The sequence below is a fragment of the Giraffa tippelskirchi genome, chromosome 2 (assembly GCF_054371585.1).
Source record: "Giraffa tippelskirchi isolate mGirTip1 chromosome 2, T2T-mGirTip1v1.2.pri, whole genome shotgun sequence".
NCBI classification, from domain to species: Eukaryota; Metazoa; Chordata; class Mammalia; order Artiodactyla; family Giraffidae; genus Giraffa; species Giraffa tippelskirchi.
This window is the reverse complement of record NC_137276.1, coordinates 48,798,295-48,817,582: the sequence shown is the minus strand read 5'-3', so window position 1 is coordinate 48,817,582 and position 19,288 is coordinate 48,798,295. Positions and strand designations below refer to the sequence as shown.

The window sequence follows — 19,288 nt, the reverse complement described above, 5'->3', positions numbered from 1 at the left end:
GACTTGTAGGGTTTCTATTCCTTGAGTGTACATGTCATCTCTTCCAAGAGCCCTTCCTTCTTCCCTGTACCTGATGAAAATTCTCCCAATTTGAATGGCAATCAGACTGTATATTCATTATGTTTTTTACTTTCACTTAAAAAAATTTTACCTTTTCTGCCCGTCTTTGGTAGAAATACACATGGCCAGTACTCAACAAATATTTTATTTTCTCAACAGAATGACAGCACTTTCCTTCCCTATCATGGGGCCTAAATACCGTTTGTAGCTATGTATCTTTATTTTGAAGACATACTCCCAGTACTTGTCAAAAGTTCAAACAAATACTTCAATTTCCCTTAGGAACTTACTAGATGGTTCTTGCCCTTACAGGTATAACTCTCTTTCAAGAGTACTGACTCAGTCAAAATAAAATTGAACTCACCTTTAAATCTTGTGGGAGTAATACTTTTGCTGCTGACAATTTTAGATTTAATCCAATAGCTTTTCTGCGTCCGAAGACCTAATAAGTCAATCAGTAAAATCTAAACAATGTCTTTTGTAAAAGATAACTATGATCACTTTGTAAGGCATACCTTGTTTTATTATGCTTTATTGCTTTAAAAAAAAAGTAAGGTTTGTGGGAACCCTGTATCAAGTGTTTATCAGTGCCATTTTTCCAACAGAACTTGTTCACTTTGTTTCTGTGCCATATTTTGGCAATCCTTGCAACATTTCAAACTTTTTCATAATATTTGTTACATGATAGGTGATGTTTCATGTTACTGCTATGATTCACTGAAGGCTCAGATGATGGCTAGCATTTTTAGCAATAAAGTATTTTTAATTACAGTATTACATTGTGTTTTAGACACAATGCTACTGCAGTTAATAGACGACAATACAGTGTAAACACAACTTCACTGTACACTGGGAAACCAAAAAAATTCATGTGACTCACTTTATCGTGATATTTGCTTTATTGTGGTACTCTAAGGCATGCCTGTACTCACACAACACTGTGAATATCCTATTGGATCAAACTGCTGTTGACAAAGCCATCTTCCATGACTTGGCGCTCAAATACAAGGCCATGAGGGAGGCAAAGTTCAAGTCTGAGGCAATCAAAGACAGGCAAAACAAGTGATTCTTCCAAGGCTGTGATTTTAGATGCTGCCTACATCATCAAAGCAACTTCTCAGGAGAAAAATAAACAGAAGGTAGTAATATGCAAAATATTCTATTTTAAAAAAATTTTTTATGGCTAACTGTCATTAATACAGCAGGATCAGATATGATTATGAAAGATACAAAAAATATCAGAAGAATGTTAGCATTTAATAGAAATTAAAACCTGAGCTGAAGGTTGATCAAAATGTTTGATACTTGGCACTGTTCTCATGAAAGATAAGAAACTTGTTTGGTCTTATAAATAAGACAGGTAACTCAGAAAAAGTTAAACTTAGATTTCAAAAAAGCTACAATGCAGTAACATTTGACTTTGTAAAAACTTCACTATGCTACTAGCAAACATTTAAGATAACCAGGGTTATATGAAGCTCTCAAAGGGGGAGGCAGAGAAGCACATAAATTGTAGATTTTTAATTTGCAAGTTGAGATTATTTTGAAGAAATAATTTTGGTTTATGTATTCATTTAGCTCTAAAAGGCTGGCTCAGTTTGTCAGAGCACAAGAGAGAGCTGAAAGAAGTCAAAGACATGGGTATGGACTAACATAAAGCCATTCCAACTTCTAAAAACAAGTGACACAGTGTAATACCATCACAAAGGACAGCATTAGCAGGAATCAGAGACCTGTGATCTAATTCACTTCTCTCTTTGGCTTCCAGAGTATCACAAAGAATTTGATGAAAAATCGGGGAATTATACTCCTTTAATTAGTAACTATCTATAAACAAGAGAAACAAACAAACAAAAAAAGCTAACACAAAGTGATGTACTTCACTGACTAAAAATCTGTAAACATGAATTCATTTCAGTATGCTGAATCTTGAGACATACTTACAAACCAATGGTTAATATACTACAAAACTTTAAAAACATAAAATCTCATCTACGGCAGAACTCCAAAACTGATGGAATTAATTTCTCCCTTTTAACTATTCCTTCCAAGGAAAGTCCTGAAACTGAGCAGTCGCTGGAATTTCTATACTTTTACACGTCATCAAAACATGATTTTTTTTTTTTGTCAAAATGATGCAGGAAGCAATTTCGAATGAAATCAAGGAACTTACGTTCTCTAGAAACACATTTTCTGTTTTTTGTACTGCAGGTTACATAAAAAATGAGGAAGGCTGGACTCATAATTACTCTGAGCCTAATGTCATTAAACTCCCAATGTCCTCATGCTAGGAAAGGATACGGTATTTAAGTACACTATTAAGTTTAAAAAATATCTCCAGTTCTAAAAGAAACACTTTTTATTTTTTAAAAAAGGGCTGATGCAGTGCCCTTTACTTAGCGGAGACCAGCCACTGACTTCCTTCCTTTGCCAGCTTTCCAAGATGATACCAAGTGAGTTTTTGCCCTAATATTTTTGCCTCGGGTCTTACGGGGCTTCTCTTCTTTGTGCACCTTCATGTGCTGCCTAAGATGAGAGCTCTGGCTGAAGCACTTGCCACATTCACTGCACTGGTAGGGTTTCTCCCCAGTGTGGGTTCTCTGATGCTGAATGAGGTGGGAACTCTGGCTGAAGCATCGGCCACATTCATCACACTGGTAGGGTTTTTCTCCAGTATGAATTCTCTGATGCTGAATGAGGTTTGAGCTCTGTTTAAACCTCTCTCCACACTCATCACATTTATAGGGTTTTTCCCCAGTGTGGATGCGTCGATGCTGAATGAGGTTAGAACTCTGAAAGAAACTTTTCCCACAATCTGCACATTTATGGGATTTCTTTCCAGTATGGATCTTCTGGTGTTGAAAAAGAGTTGAGCTCTGACTGAAGCTCTTTTCACATTCAACACATTTATAAGGCTTCTCATCCAAGCTTCTTCTCAGTCTACTCAAGCTTGAGTCAAATCGGACAGTCATCCCCCATCTCTGCCGCTGCCGGCCTGTTTTGCGCTGGTTCTCATAGACTTTTCCTTGGCTTGAGCTCCGAGATATACCTCCTTTAGCTTTTCCTAACCGCATGGTGAAGAGCCAAATGTATTCTTAAGAGAGTCTGTGTTCTTCTTCTGAATGAGTGTTCCACTTCCTAGAGCTACACAGCTCAGAATTTTCTGTATAAAAGAAAAAAATAAAAAACAAATTATAGATGATTTGTTATTCAGCCCATCAAAATTGATCTATTTTTAAATTATGAATGTATTCAACATATATATGAAAACAAAGATAGTTCTAGGGAAAAATATGTGCAAAATAATTCTAATAATTTCAGTCAAAGTCGCTCAGTCCTGTCCGACTCTTTGTGACCCCATGGACTATACAGTCCACAGAATTCTCCAGGCCAGAATACTGGAGTGGATAGCTGTTACCTTCTCCAGGGGATCTTCCCAACCCAGGGATTGAACCCAGGTCTCCAACATTGCAGGCAGATTCTTTACCAGCTGAGCCACAAGGGAAGCCCAATAATTTCAGAGTCTAAACTTAATAAATACAACAAATTTACCTTTGGAGTTCTTGTCTGTTGGGACAGGACAAAAAAAAGTGATAATATATAACACAAATTTTTGTTGGGCAATAACAAGTGAGTATGTAATTCTGAAAGATTAAAAAGTAGAGGCAACATAATATTTTAATGGGAATAAAAAGTAGCTCCAAAAGACAATTAAAATTTGGGTAACAGATTATCATTATGTTTTAATATTTGCTCCCATATTAAACTGATAGTCATTTATGGGTGGCTAATTAGGGTGTCCAAATTAGAAAGAAATGATAAATCATACTACTTTATTAAATATTTGTTTATCTTTATTTGCTTAGCCATTCTACTTTCACAGCTATGGAGGACAATTTAGTTCTAACTTTGTAGCATAAATTGTTTTGAATGTAAGAACTATTCTATAAAGAGTGGAAAGTTTCTGTGAATCTATTTGATAAATACTGGATGAAAAAAATGTCAACAAAGAAATGTTTCATTATTATTTCTTCTAGATTCTAATGATCCAAGAAAGGACAATTGTTTGAAAGCTTGATACAAGAGGATTTTTTTCTGGGAGGGAAAAATTTCCAAAGAACTTTATTTGATAGTGTAATGAAACAGAATAAAAGGTGGTAGGTAAAACACAAGAAGAAGAGGAGAACAAAGTAAGTTTACACGTAAAAATAGGGAGGAATTTTAAAGATACCTAAATGCTGCAAGAATTCAAAATTTCAAATAAATTAATTTCACTTAATTACTTACAAGGTTATTTAAAATTATGGCCACAAACAAGCACGAACTCCAAATAGGTGACAAATGTGCGAGAACTTAAGACTGCAAAGGTAATACCATTATTGGAATTAATTTCCACCTCCTGTGTCAGCAAGTAGACTTTAAAATGGGAAAATCACCCTGGTCTTTGCATACAAGCTTACAAAGCAAATAATTGAAAATAAAAATTATTTCATGGTTACTGCTTTTCCTTCATTATATTGTATAACTGAGACTCTAGACCTGATAGTGCTGAAATTTTAACTGTGTAGTTAACAGTTACATCTGCTGTAATTAAGGTAAGTACTAGAAAGAGCAAACTGCGCTCAATGCAAAATTAGAGAGCACTGCTCATTTCTTAACTTGGTAAATATTTGTGGAACATCTATTTCAAGGAGACATCTGTTAGGTACATGATGTTGGTGTTCAAAAATAGCTATAATGGTAATTATATATTGAAAAAAACAACCGTATTTATTTTTCAATATTATAGAAGGCAGTTCTGGCAGGAAACTCTAATTCGGCTAGAACACTACAGACGAGGAAATGATACAGATAGCCTGGGTCGCTGTGCTGTCTAGTTCATTCTCAGAGCAGGTTTATGGGATTATCTTCATTCTACTTCCATTTCTAAGGAAAGAGTAGGCATACTTTGGCCAGGTTCCCAGCCCCTAGCAGCCTGACCCCAGAGCCTGTACTCTTAGAGGCAGAACTGACTGCAACCCCAACTTGCAATGCCAGGTCCAGCGCTCCGACCGGTGCTCTGCCAAATTCCATGGCAGTCGCGGGTATTAAGGTAAATCTGAGTGAATGGAACTGTTGGCCATGCGAACAAGCCTAGCTGGAACGCGCTTGCTTTCTCGCCAATAAAAATTGGGATGACAATAAAGCCGCCACATTATCAGGGTGTTAGAAATTTACATGAGTCAATGTAAATTGCTCAGAACAGCCCTGCGCTACCCAATCGTTTATTCAATCTGTTTAATCCGGACACGCGCCTGATGGACGGCGAAAGGAATGCGGCTCAGAAGCCCGGGCCAGTCCTCCTCTGGCCTCAATTCGCCGGGACTCCGGTTAAGGCCTCCGCCCTGCCGAGGCCTCCGACGGCCGGGCCCACCCCACCCACTTCGCCCACGGCCGGCGGGGAGCCCTCGGGGCCTCCCGGTAGCGGAGGCCCGAAGCCGCGCCCCCCACGCCGTTCCCGGGTCGGCGCCGCCCAGCCGCGGCCAGCTCGCGCCCTTGCGGGCTCGGCCCACTCACCGCCGCCGCCCTCGCTTGCTTGCCCCGAGCCCTTCGCGCTGCCGGAAGTGCAGGCCGCGCCGTTAGTCTGCGCCACGCGGTCGCTCTAGGATCCTGGCGGAGTGACCCTCTATGGTCCCGAGCCCACCGGAAAAAAACGCTCTTCGTTTCTTCCTGTCGTTTTGTTTTATCTCCTATCTCGTGTGGCGTCCCAGGAGCGCAAGACCTGTGGTTATGTTATCTCCCTTTGTGATGGAGGAGGCACCAACAGGCCGGGAGCTGCAGCCAGTGTTTAAGGGCTTTTGAACGCAATACCAGCCCGTTCGACCCCGAGACTTCATTGTACAAATATTAATTACTAATGATATAGAGGTACTCCTGGAGAGCCTAAACTATTCCTGATACTTTTGATTCACCTTATTTAATTATACCAAAAAGCCCCTACAAAATGGGAACGATCATAGTCTTTTTTTTTTTTTCCTTAAATGTTTTTATTGGAGTATAGTTGCTTTTGAGGAGGCTTCCCTGATGGCTCAGCGGGTAAAGAATCCGCCTGGAAAGCAGGAGACATAAGAGAAGAGGTGTGGGTTCAATCCCTGGGTCGGGAAGATCCCCCTGGATGAGGAAATGGCAACCCACTCCAGTATTCTTGCCTGGAGAGTCCCATGGACTGAGGAGCCTGGCAGACTACAGTCCATGGGGTCGCAGAGAGTCGGACGTGACTGAGACACTAAGCACACACACGTAGTTGCTTTACAGTGTTGTGTTAACTGATCATCCACATTTTACAGTTAAGGAAACCAAGGCTTAGAGTAGCAGTTTGCTCAAGTTCAGACAGTGTGTAAATGGATGGCCACATATTGGAATGTGTCTTTTTGGCTCCACCTCTGGTGCTTTTCAACACACCACCTGTTTTTCCTTTGGAATGATCTCTCCTGGTTTTCATCTCTTGCAGCCAATCGCCTTTTCATCCCACCTAGCCTGTGTTGGGTCACCTGATCCCTCCTCTTCTTCTTGGGCCCTCCTTTGCCCACAGTACGCCTCCGGTCTAATGGCTTCAGATACCAACTGTATGTGCTGAAGACTCTTGAACTGGTAACTCCAGTCTGAAGTTGGGATGCAGGTATTACTGAGCTCTAGACTTGTATATACAGTTACTCAGTGCCCATTTGCATGCTTGGTATACCCCCAGATGAACTTATGATATTCACTGAACATGTTACTTCAGCAGTCTTCATCCTGACAATTGATGGCAACTCCAACTTTCCAGTTGCTCAGGTCAAAAATCTTGATGTCACTGTTGTCTCTTTTTTTCACCCCAAACCCAAATCCAAGCCATCTATAATTCTGTTGGCTCGATCTTCAAAATATATCCAGAATTGAACCACTTTCAACATCTCCACTGCTATTAATGCCACCAGGTTGCTATTACCTCCTATCTGGTTTATTGCATCGGCTTCTTGTCTGGTCTTCCTACATCTACTCACAGCCCCAGAGTGGTCCTCTGAAAAACCCAACTCAGATCATGTCATTCATTTTGTTCAAAATCCTCCAAAGGCTTCCCAAATTCTCGAAAGACTTTGCTCTTATTACAGCAAAAGCTCCCCATGTTTCTAGAACAAGAGCTCATGACTTCACAGGGGCACCAAGCTGTCATGATCTGTCTCCTGTTCTTTGTCATATCTGTAGTGCTCAGAACAGTGCTCAGAAGGTAGCAGACACTCAGCAAATATTTGTTGAATGAATGAATTTATAAGATGTCTCATTGTTCACAAAGTGTTTTACATCTGTTCTCTGGTCATTCATCTTTACTATAGTCTCATGAAGCAGGGATACTAGTATCTGTCTTAAAGAGCAATAAAATAAGGCTGAGAGGGAAACTTGCCTGGAATACGTAGTGGGTTGATGGCAGAAGCAAGACTAGATCAAAGGTTCAGATCTCAAGATGGAGCCTTCTGCTCTGCAGATGGCAAAGCATGAAACTGACTAAGTCCTGGACAGGGACTGTCAACTCAGTAATCTAGATGATAGCCAGACTGTTAAGATTAAATAAGATAATGTAAGGCACTTAACACAATGCCTAACACATAGGAAATATGAGGCGTGGTTTGTTGTTGTTCAGTTGCTAAGTTGTGTCCGACTCTTTGTGAACCCATGGACTGGAGCATGCCAGGCATTGTTATTTTACTATTAAATTATTATTACAAGTGGTTGATTCTGGTGGCTGGATGGGAGTAGGGGTATGAGACAGTGGCCAAAGATAGTTTAGGTAAAGTTTCAAGAACAAAAGTGACCTGCTGGGACTGTTTGCTTTATGTGCATTAAAATAGTAAAAATTTATTCAAAAAATTTTACTAGTAAGAGAAGCGTTACTTGCTCAGTTGTGTCTGACTCTTTTGCGACTCCATGGACTGTATCCTGCCAGGCTCCTCTGTTCATGAAACTCTCCAAGCAAGAATACTGGAGTGAGTTGCCATGTCCTTCTCCAGGGGATCGTCTCAACCCAGGGATCGAACCCAGGCCTCCTGCATTGCAGACAGATTCTTTACCATTTGAGCTACCAGGGAAGCCCAGTTAAACTACACATCCCACATAAAGGTGGATTATCCCTTTTGCCTGTACCTAAAAACAGTTGGGCCAGCTACAGAAGGCCCAGAGATGAGTAGATGAGAGGAGCAGAGAACTGGATGAAGAAAGATGAATCTTAAAAAGTAGAGAACAGAAATCAGGAAATAAAGGGCTGTGGGTAGCCAAGAGTGAACAGATTAGGAGGTAAGGATGGAGAGAGGCAAGAGATAGAAAAGGATATGGGGTGGAGAGGAGGGGGAGGAGTAAAGAAAAGGAAGAAGAGAGGGAGAAAAAGCAGGCAGGGTTTTATGCTCTCAACTTGTCAGTATGATAATAGCCAACACCTATTGAGTGCTTACTGGGTTCCAGGTACTGTTGGAAGCACTGGCAGTGCCTCATTCAGTATTCCTGTGGTGTGATTGTTCCTGAGCATTTGCTCCATCCTTCTTGAGTTTTACATCCCTGCTTAAAGCTGTGTGACTTTCATTGTCTCCTAGTGAATGACTGCCCATCCCACTGACATTAACTTTATATGAGTAGCATTGGCCAGCTGCATGTGTGTGGATGCAACATATAGCCCATTCCAGAAGAAGCTTTGGGTCACTGTGTTTCTTCCACCACTTTTTTTTCCCTCTGCCTCAAGAATAATATGTCCCAAGTAGTGGCTGCTCCAGAATGAGAAGACATGTGGAGCGGAGCCACACGAGCCCACTTGCAGCCACCTGCAGTCACAGGTAGCAGGCCAGAGAAATAAAAGCTCTTGTTGTAACCACTATTTTTGTTATTTGTTACTACAGCAAAGCTCATATACCTTCCACAACCTTAAGAGATAAGAATTGTTATAATCCTGTAACAATGAGAAAATGGAGGCATGTAGCTTGCCTAAGGCCACATGTTCATAAGTGGCAGACAGTTTGGCCTCAGAGCCTATGCTCTTTGCCTCTACCTAGCAGTAGCTGTCAAATAGAATTCCAGGTTACTTTTAAACAGAGTAAATGATTGAAATTGGTCACACTGGATATTTACAGATCCAGTGTAAATATTTACACGTCTAGGGGATCTTCCCAACTCAGGGATCGAACCCAGGTCTCCTGCACTGCAGGCAGATTCTTTACCAGCTAAGCCACAAGGAAAGCCCGGATATTTACAAAGCAGAAGGGAAAAGGCGGGGGGGGGGGGGGGGACTGTACAGTCAGGGCCGCAGAGATAGGCTGCGGCCTATCAGAAAGATAGCACATCTTTCTGAGAAAATTGGGTCAAGACAGGCCAGCTCTCTTCATGGTTAGGGCTTCTCTGGGAAACTGCTCACAGAAGGGGCCAGAGTGTCCCTGAGCCCAGTTGTATCTGAAGGGCTCATTCTAGGAAGAAGAGGCTTCTGAGCTGAGAATAGTCTTTTATTTATTTATTTTTTTGAGTATAATTGCTATACAGTGTTGTGTTACAGACTGAGAACCGTCTTGGCAAGACAGCTTCTTTTTACTCTAGTTTTGTCCCTTGCACCCCAACTGCCTTGCAGACAGACACACACCAGAAAGCACTGCCTCAACAGGGAGCGCTACTGCCTGGGGTCTGCATTGGCAACAATGCAAAGGAGGCCGGTCACACGTGTGGCCCAGGGACCGAGTGCAGTAACAGGGGCCGTCTCTCTCCCACAAAGGGCTCCCGAACAATGGTTCTGCCTTCCAAGCCTGAGAGTTTGCTTTCTGTTTCCTTTGGGTTCTCTGGGAAAGGAAACTCTGGGAATTCCCGCTCCTGAGTTTGCAGAAAACATCTCTGTTAAAAGCCCAGGCAGGAGGGAGCAGAGTCCAGGGGTGGATCAGCAGCTGGCTTTCTCCCAGATAATCACAGCTGCTGGGATCTGAAGACAGCATGTGCACTTGCTGTTTTTACATTTGGAAAGGCTAAGGGGCCAGGTGTGTCCTTGGTGAACCAATGGCTTTATTTTAACAGTGGGAAGACCTTTAATCCATCTTCTGGTAAACATGCTAAGCAGGTAGCATATGGTTATCACCACAGGAAAAACAAGCTGTTGTTTTCTTTTTTATTCCTTCTGCTCATTTGCTCTGGGCAAATTACCCTGTTTTTCCTGAGTTCAGATCTTTTGCAATCATGTTGATTTTATCTTGTGTTTATTATTTTCCCTGGTTCCTGAGGTCTGACCCGGGAAGACCGTCCTGACCTAGGAGAGGACGCTCATCACTGCAATCTTCACTTTACCTTTGGATACATTTTCTACCTGAGATACCAGTGAGTGAAGCAAGGTATGACAAACTCTCCAAAAGCTCTATGGAGAGAGGCACATGGAACTCCCACATAAACCAGCAGGGAACCACAGAGCCTAGGACAAAGTCTGAAATTGTAATGTCCCGGTGAGCTGAATTAGCATCTTTTCAAATTGCCTCTGAAAAGCAAGTATCGTTGATAGAAAGCTTTGTAATCCTCAGATGGTCGTAGAAGTGTACAGGCATACTTCATTTTATTGTTCTTTGCAGACATTGCATTTTTTTAAAAATTGAAGGTTTGTGGCAACCTTGCATTGAATAAGTCTATTGGTGCCATTTTTCCAATAGCCTTTGCTCGCTTCATATCTCTGTGTCACATTTTGGTAATTCTCACTGCGGACAAAAAAATGTTGCATGTTGCCAGCCATTTCTGTAAACAAGAAGTGTTGCCTGCTATCAAGCCATCAGTCACTGCAGCTGCTCCAAGGGTGTACCCCAAGGGGAATTCAGGATAGAGAAAAACAGGATACTGATAGTTAAGATGCATATCTAAGGAGTAATTTTAATGAACCCAGACTCTTGTATCTTCCATACACAAAAGGCAGTAAAATCATTAACTTGAGATGTCTGTTCTTTTGTGATCAGCATTAATCTTTTGATGTTTGACTACATGTTTTCTTGTTGTTTTTAAGCAAAAACTCTGTATCTTGTTTCCTCCCTTACCTCTTTGGAACAGTTCTTCAGAGCTGTCTAACAGTTAGCCTCTCCCATGGGCTTTGGTCCTCAGTAATTTCCCCAAAATAAAACATAACTCAGGAAGGGGATTCAAGAGAGAGGGGACATATGTAAACCAATGCCAATTCATATTGATGTATGGCAAAAATCACCACAATATTGTAAAGTAATTATCCTCTAATTTTAAAAAAAAACTTGCAAATTTTAGGCTGTGTTTTTTTTTCAGTTGATATCACAGTTTTCAAGCCTGTCATTATTATAACAGTGATCTATGATCAATAATCTTTGATGTCACTGTTGCAAAAGATTATGACTTGCCAAAGGCTCAGAGAATGGTTAGCATTTTTTACCAATAAAGTATTTTTAAATTAAGGTACGTGCATTGTTTTTTAGACACAATGCTATTGTACACTTCATAGGTGATAGTAGGGCTTAAACATAACTTTGATATGCAATGGGAAACCAATTTGTGTGACTCACTTTATTGTGATATTTACTTTATTGCAGTGCTCTGGAACCAAATCTGCAATATCTCTGAGGTATGTATATATCTTTTCCCCTTGTTAGAGATGTCTTAGGTATGTTATTCAGAAGTTAGTTTTGATAACTTTTCTATTTCACAAGTGACCCTTATCAAGACAGGCCTTAAATGAAGTAATATTGTAACAACTGAAAAGAAAAGAAAACAAAACCAACCAACCAACCCCCAAAAACAAAACTGGGGAATGTTTACAGAGGGTTTCTTCATCTGATGGCTTTTCACGTGTCAGGCCCTGTCTGCTCCAAGGTTAGCTGGCGTCTTCAGGCTGGAATGTCACACACGCTGTCTTAGGCAAGTTGGGCTCAGCCTTGGGCCTCCTTCCAGGGAGCTTCACCATCTCTCTGCTCTGCAGATCCCCTGACCCTCCAGGGTGTGTGGCCTGTTCTCCCAATTAGGAGACCTCTGAATGCAGGGTGCAGCATGACTGTTTTTGTCCCTTCAGAGCTGAGCTCAAGTCTGGCACAAGGCAGTAGTCCGTTGATTACTGCTGAACGATGGTCAGAAGTTGTCCTTGACCTGAACTTATAAATATGGTCTGGGAAGCTGGTGGTGGTTTTATTCGTCATGTCTGACTCTTGTCCCATGGACTGTAGTCCACCAGGCTCCTCTGTCCATGGGATTTTCTAGGCAAGAATACTGGAGTGGGTTGCCATTTCCTTCTCCAGGGGATCTTCCCAACCCAAGAACTGAACCCAGGTCTCCTGCACTGCAGGCAGATTCTTTATCGTCTGAGCCACCAGGGAAGCTCTCTGGGTAGTAGCTATTTCACTATTTTACTGGGGAACCCTGTTTGACCAGTTCTCTACCATCTCCTAGACCCTGTCGCATCCCCCTGAGCCCCGGAAGATTCCCGAGGTGCTCCTGATGCTGGAACTCTGCAATTTGGGGTGACCCTAACACTTACTGTCCAGGCTGCCCACAGACCTCCTCCTCTGTGCCCTGTAGCTGTTGCTGTCCTCAGGCCCCACACCAATCCCAAGAATGTGCATGGAAAGGAAGGAGTCGTGTCAGCGTCAAGAGCAGTGGGCTGTGTTCAGCGTTAGCTCCTCTACCAAACTTGGCCACACATAATATAGCACAAAAGTTTCAGAGGTCAGAGCAGAGGGTCAGGGTGGTCACACACAAGTGAAAAAAAAAGCTTGGACATAACTCCTTTGGTTCCATATAGCAACACCTTTATTGAGTACCTAGGAAACTCTGCTGACAAAGGAGACGGGAAGCTGCAGCAGACCTCCCCTGGGCATCTCTGTGCCTGCCTCTGTGAGCACGGCGCCAGGTTGGGACAATCCTGGTGTGAGGTTCACTCTGAACAGTGGACTCAAATGGCACAGCTGCTCCCAAGCTCTGTTCTTTATGGGTGATGGTGAGGAGCTGCTGTATGAGGCAGAGTTGGAATCTCACTCATATTGACTTTCTGGCTTTGGGAGACTTTATAGTTTTTCCCTTTAAATCCATAACCCATGGGCCTCATGGGGAGAATCTGGTCTCGTTTGCTCTGTTTTGGACAAACACCTCACATGACTGCTGTAAACTGTTGTGTAATTTTTGCAAAGGCCTTCTTGTTCATTCTAGAATTTTTCCATCAACTGGCAGACCCAAATTGTTCTGAATTTGGCCCCAAGGGATTCAAAGCCCTTTCTCCTCAAACAGTTTTTCCCAGTGGTGGCCCTTTGATGGGAAGTATTGACGCACAGCCAGAGAGGGCAGGAGGCATATAAGTGTCCAAGGAGAGCAGTGATGGGTGAAGCGTGGCCTTCCCAAGCTGCTGCCGGCAGTCCCTAGACATCTCCTGGCCTCTCACCCACCCTGGAAGCATCCTTTCAGTGTCATGTGGGCACCTCCTCAATGTGATACAATTGACATGTTTCTTGCAGCGAGCTCCTTATAAGAATTCCTTTGGGTGTTGCTGGGGAAGTTCAGAATGAGTGCCGCTGAGAGAAGATTGGCCGCTGGTGCTGTTATTCTTGGTCTGACCTCTGCCGGCAGGGCGCTGAGCTATGCGAGGCTCATGGAGTGACATCAGAGGCTTGAGGACATTAGAGGCTTTACCTGGCATGTCACAGTAAAGTGACAGCTGGGAGTATGGGTACGTCCCATACCCTCTGGCAGTTCTTGCTTTTCCCAGCAGAGTTTCTGAGTGGCAGCATGAGGCGAGGGTGGATAGGGTCTAGTGGTTCACGTGTTTGATGAGGCTAATGGCTTGAGGTTCTGCAGTAGATCTGGGCCAGGCACTGGAAAAGCAGATGGAGCCCACACTCTAGAAGCAAGACTGTGTTCTGCTCCCCTGAGTTGGAGAGGTGTGGCATGAACAGGACTGGCCATGCCGTCTAGTTCCTTAACTTGGCTCATGTCACAGCTTCAGAGCTGCTCACAGCCCAGGCCCATCTCACATGCAGACCCCACCCAGCAAGTTCCTGGGTCCTGAGGCTTAGGGCTGGGCTCCGTGAGTGCTCAGCTTGGAGCCAAGGGCCAGGGCCGTGGGACTCATGCTGCCTAAGCAGGTGGACAGGCAGAAGCACAGATGCTGGATTCCTCGGCCGTGTGACCGATCTGGGTGACCAGTCAGGGCCTGGCCACTCACTCAGTGTGCACTGGCTGCGGGGGGCTTCAGAAGAGGCAGGTGCTGGTGGGCTACTTGGCCTCCACCAGCTGCTCCAGGCGCTGTAGCATTGTCAGACGCAGGGCTTGGAACCTGGAGGGAGACACAGCCGAGAGGACACACTGGTACCAGAGGGGACAGGGAGCGAGGAGCACAGCAAAGGAGCCCAGAGATGCTGGGCCTGGAGACCCATGGCTCCTGACCGATTGATTAGTGGCCGCCATCTCTCCTCTGCCAAGGAGAAGGAAGAGCCAGGACCCACATCCTGCGAGGCCACTGGCTTCAAGGAGCAGTCAAATAGGGCTGCAGACCCTGTCAAGCTTCACAGGAGAATGCTCTTCCTATTCCAAAGATTCTCCAGTACTGACAGGAGTGTGCTGGATTAGACAGGGTGGCAGAGGGGGGTCGGGAAGCCTGTGTTCAAGCCCTGGCTCTACAATCACGTGATGTGGACTCCTTCCTCATCTCGGGCTGCTCTTCCCTCTCTGTACACTGAGCAGATCTAGCCCAGGTGACCCCCAGGTCCTTTCTCACTACAGTGACACAGTTCCCTCTGATGAGGTCTCCGCTGACTGCCTGAGTGGGGCCTGACAGTACACAAAGAAGCCTTTTTAAGAGACATTCAGCCAGAAGCCAGGGTCTGCACAGTCCCCCGACCGCAGACTCTCACAGTGAGCGGCCTCCCTCCTTCACTTCCTAAGAGGGACTCTGGGACCGAGTTTCCCTTGCAGAGGGAGATTCAGACCATCGGGGTTTGCAACCTGACCTCACACAGCCGGGCCCTGCCGGAGCTTCCCCCCAGGAGCCAGCAGGTGACACCAGCTCACCTGCCCATTGAACTGGTCCCCTGCACTTGCAACCATCAGCGGGTACAGGCAGTCCCAATAACTGCTGCTTTGGGGCAGGCTCAGCACTCCCGCTAGCATGAAAGGGCACTTTTCAGACCAGGCTGAATGTGCACGGGCAGGCCCCTCGGCGGCACCTCCAGGGCAGTGTCACCAGTAGAACACACAGCCCTGGGCCAGGGCCCGCCTGTGCTGCTGCCTGACTCCTGCCCAGTTTTCAGCAGCTCGTGTCCATCCCGTGATGGTGAGGCTGCCGAGGCTCGATGGGCGGCCTGGGCTGCAGGCCCCCATTTTGGAAGGCTGTCACCCCAGTCTGGTGTCACTACGGAGCAAGGGGCCAGAGGAGGTGCTGGGGAGCCAGGGTTAGCAGGCATCCCTGAACTGCATGAGGACAATGGTACAACTGGAGGGAGAGCTCTCCCAGCCCCTGCCCTGACTGCAGACTTGCCCTGATGTTCCAGACCCACGACTGGCTATTTAAGTGCTGCTTACTTCATGGTCAGTTTGATTATTTCTCTTTCCTCCTCTTCTTTTAATTTTTCAACAAAACTGTCCAGCACCGGCATTTCAAACTTAATGTACTGAGCGACCTAGAAAATCCAAGAACATTTCAATGTGCTTTAAATTAGAGGCCAAAAATGTTTTCTTTTCCTTGTGGCCGATTCAGCAGGATCTTGTCTCCAAGGAAGAGGCTGCCCGTCTTCCTTCCACCCCCCGACACAGCTCTGTGTGTACCAGGATGGGAGGATGGAGCCCATTCTGACCCCAAAGGCAACTGTGATCCCTGGGAGGAAAGATTAAACTGAATTTTAGGAAGACCATTCAGTAGTGAGTGGAGTCACTCTGGGTGTTCTCTGGGGTGGGGGTGGAGATGGTGGGAATGCCATTGTTTCTAACAATAGAATGAAACTCACTAGTCTGCAAATGGCCCCAGGGACACAGGGTCACAGGCCTTCTTCTTGGGGTCCACACCCTAAGACCTATTCTGTGTAGTGGAGTTTGGAAATGTGCTCATCGCCCAGCCAGGATTCAAGATGTCCTGAGACAGTTGGTCCTTTCCATAAGGTGCAGTTAGACCCTAGGTAAGGAGCTTTTGTTGTTTTTTTTAATGTAAATAACAACAAAACACACTCCAATGAAGGAAAAGACTCTACCTGTCTGGAAAGAATGGAAAAGGCCAGGCCATGGTTTTCTAAGACCCAACTTCTTTTTTCCCTGAACCAGCTGATGGATCTGGTGGTGGCTGATAGGAAAAAGACGGGATGAAACCATCAAGACGGGATGGACCTTTGTGATGGCCGTGGGGGGCCCTGGAAGCATTGCCCAAGGGGGCTCTGCCCAAGGTCACAGGAGTCCACCATGCTGTCCCCCCAGCCCCTCCCTCAGGAGAGGCTTCGAGACGCCTCAACCCCACTCACATCGTGGGGGACCTCCTCGCCCAAGTCAGCTTCCATCAGGAATATCCTGGCGATCTTCTCACAGGGCCCATGCAGGATTCTGGAAATCAGTGGGTATTCACAGTCTTTTAATTTTGTCCGCTCTGAAAAAGAAGGTGGTAGACAAAATTCATGGGGCGGTAGGACCGTGTCTCTTTGTTCCAGGATGGGAATGGGATGGAAGACAGATGTCCAGGGGCCCTGGAAATGCTGCCACATGTTGTGTGATGGACACTGCCTTGATGATGTGGATCGTGTCCTTCAGCGAAGGCCCAGTTCAGAGAGGAACAGTGGCTGGAGGAGCAGGGCACAGGAAGTGGACTTGGGGAGGCCAGGCCATGCAGCGCTGGACAGAGGGCTGTGTGGTACAAGCTCTGCAACAGCAGTTCTCGGTGGGTGAGGGGCTTCTCATCCATCCTGAAAACCCAGACACACAGTCCTCCCCACTCCTCACTGAACCTACTGGAGAGAGCGGCTCACCATGTGGTTCTGGTGGGATTCTGAAAGGGATGACAAGTGTGCCTGGATATAAGCCTGGGAGGGGTGCTTGTGGTGGGGGCACAGCGTGTCCCAAGGCCAGGAGGGCACCTGCCCTGTGCCCGCTGCACAAGCCAGCTCAGCCCTCAGAGAAGGAGCTGAGCTGGTGAGCTTGCCAAATGGATGGGGACTTTAGTTTTTATGATCAGGAATCAAAGGCAGACACTTACCCCCAGACTCATGAACGATGTAGAGTGCAAACTCACTGGGGCCGTTTTCCACCTGCACAGGTAGTGACAGGAAGTCAGACCATGGCTTTTCAAGACAGGAGAGAGAGAAAAGGACTCCTGGCAGTAACCACATCTCCAATGCCACACACACAAAACCCCAAGGACCCTCCCCTCCCCTCTCTCTCCTTAAATTCCCAGAGCATTTCTCCTGCCAGCTCAGCAGAGGAAACCTCGTTCAGCCTTCTACCAGGAGCCATGGCTTTCGCCAGCCCCCTCCCCAGCAAAACTGCAAACCACCAGCATCTGGGGTGAGGCTGCCTGTGGCCAGACTTACTCGGAACTTGTTCAGCAGCAGAGTGAGCACCTGCAGGGTCGTCATGGTGCTGTTGACTCTCACGTTGGTCATGGACCCATAGGCAGGAGTGAACACGGAGGTCTGCACAGAAAGGGGGAGGTGGTTCAGGGTGAGGCCAGAGGGGACACAGGACTGACACCAGGCAGGGTATGGGCATACTGTCAGCCAGCTGGCACTGAGCAGCCTGGGACAGCAGGCGAACCTGGGCTCTGCGATCACCTGTGTCTGTCCATCCACACAGATCCACACACAAGCTGCGCCCAGATCCAGGCATGAGCAGAGAAGCGTTGACAGCTCACATCATACAGAGGCCTCCAAGAAAGTTACTTGAAGAGCTATAAGAGCCAGATTATTTTTTCTAGGAACCAGGGCCACGGGAAGCTTGGTATGCTGCAGTGAATGTGGTCGCAAAGAATTGTACACAACTGAGTGACTGAACAATAACAAGGGCCATGAGAGTCATTCACAAGGGGTTGGGGAACAAGTCTCTCTACTCTGTCTAGAATCAAATCACCAAGTGTCTGCTGATTCTATGGCTAAAGGTTCTAAAATCTGTCCATGTTGCTCTATTCTCCCAGCTCGCCTGCGGTGAGGCCCTCTGTTTATACTGCATCAGCTTCCCAACTCTTCCCTTCCAGTCTCAGCCCTTTCGATCCATTTTCCACCCTATTGCCCAAAGGAACAACCTTTCAAACATTTTGCAGCTCAAAGTGTGTTCTGGACCAGCCATGTCAGTATACAGTCTCAGGCTCCCTGGTGCAGACTCCTGGATCAACATCTGCATTTGAGGAAAATGTCCCATGATGCGATTTGTAGGGTAAACTTTGAGCAGTACTGTATCACAGCACGTGCCACAGCCTAAACAGTGGTGTCTGCAGCTCCTCCCACATTGTGCACACGTGACACACGGTTCCCTCCCAAGCATCCCATGCTCCAGCCACACTGCTTCTGCACAGTTTTGGGGGCCCGTGATATTCTTGCAGGTATCCTGCCTTTGTTCATGAGACACCATACATGAAGTCAACCAGGGAATTTCCAGGGAATAAACTTAAAGCTTATTAGGCCCTTAATGATCACTAATCAGGTAATAAACCTGCTAAATACTTAATATAGATTCTTTGATTTAATCCTCACAACAGTCCTTAGAAGTACATGAAGCTTGGGGAGGTTAGTAGCTCATCAGAGTCACCAGTCTAGAAAGGGCAGAGCTGCCCCAAGCCCCATGCTTTACCAGCATGGCACAGGGTCCTCCCTTCATGTCTGACTTCCCTGTGGGCAAGCTCCTCCTTGCTTTCTGAAACCAAATTCCAGTTTACACATTCCTCCTGCATGATCCTAGCTCTGCTTTTCCCAGGATGTACTGGGGCTCAGGGTACATGAGGGCTTTGTTCAGTGTCCCCAGCTGATCTCCAAGTACTAGAGCCAGCCTCAAACCCAGACCTGCTTTCTCCACAGTTGAGATGTAGAATGACTCTGGGCGATACAGAAAGTCCGACTAGACTTTCAGTTTCTAAGAAATACGAAACAGAGGAGTCAGGCTATCTCTGGGAGAAGAAAGGTCATGTCAACAGGGCATAGTGTTTCTTCTGCCTGAACTCTTTTCTCAAGAAGAGACCAACCAGCTCCAAGTAGGAACAAAGGTCCTGTGGCTCTTTTCCCGCTTCTAACCGCACTGGTTTCTCCCT

The 19,288-nt window shown here is 45.6% G+C and overlaps 2 protein-coding genes and 1 long non-coding RNA gene across 10 annotated transcripts in view; 1 reads left to right on the top strand and 2 right to left on the bottom strand.

The window, feature by feature from the left end:
* Positions 1 to 940: 940 nt before the first annotated feature.
* Positions 941 to 3,224, bottom strand: ZNF22 (zinc finger protein 22). The gene has a single exon (XM_081560515.1). It carries the CDS (start codon positions 3,132 to 3,134, stop codon positions 2,457 to 2,459), a length of 678 nt encoding a protein of 225 aa, XP_081416641.1. The 5' UTR covers positions 3,135 to 3,224; the 3' UTR covers positions 941 to 2,456.
* Positions 3,225 to 5,687: 2,463 nt separating this feature from the next.
* On the top strand, positions 5,688 to 15,926 carry LOC145533336 (uncharacterized). Its single transcript, XR_014074007.1, has 4 exons — positions 5,688 to 5,967; positions 10,317 to 10,424; positions 11,628 to 11,659; positions 14,800 to 15,926. It is a non-coding gene; the product is annotated as an uncharacterized LOC145533336 (long non-coding RNA).
* The window catches only part of RASSF4 (Ras association domain family member 4), a 34,195-nt gene continuing 27,721 nt past the window's right edge, over positions 12,815 to 19,288 (bottom strand). For 3 of the 8 annotated variants that reach the window (XM_081560464.1, XM_081560473.1, XM_081560484.1), the window contains 4 exons: positions 17,583 to 17,684; positions 17,249 to 17,300; positions 16,524 to 16,645; positions 12,815 to 14,353 (listed from right to left, as the gene is read on the bottom strand). In XM_081560464.1, coding sequence (XP_081416590.1) covers positions 14,243 to 14,353; positions 16,524 to 16,645; positions 17,249 to 17,300; positions 17,583 to 17,684 — 387 coding nt within the window. In that variant the 3' untranslated portion in view covers positions 12,815 to 14,242. Of the gene's footprint in view, positions 14,354 to 14,797; positions 15,180 to 15,597; positions 15,696 to 16,523; positions 16,646 to 17,248; positions 17,301 to 17,582; positions 17,685 to 19,288 lie in introns of those variants that run through there. The other 5 variants (XM_081560436.1, XM_081560445.1, XM_081560427.1 and 2 more) reach the window with 3 other exon arrangements.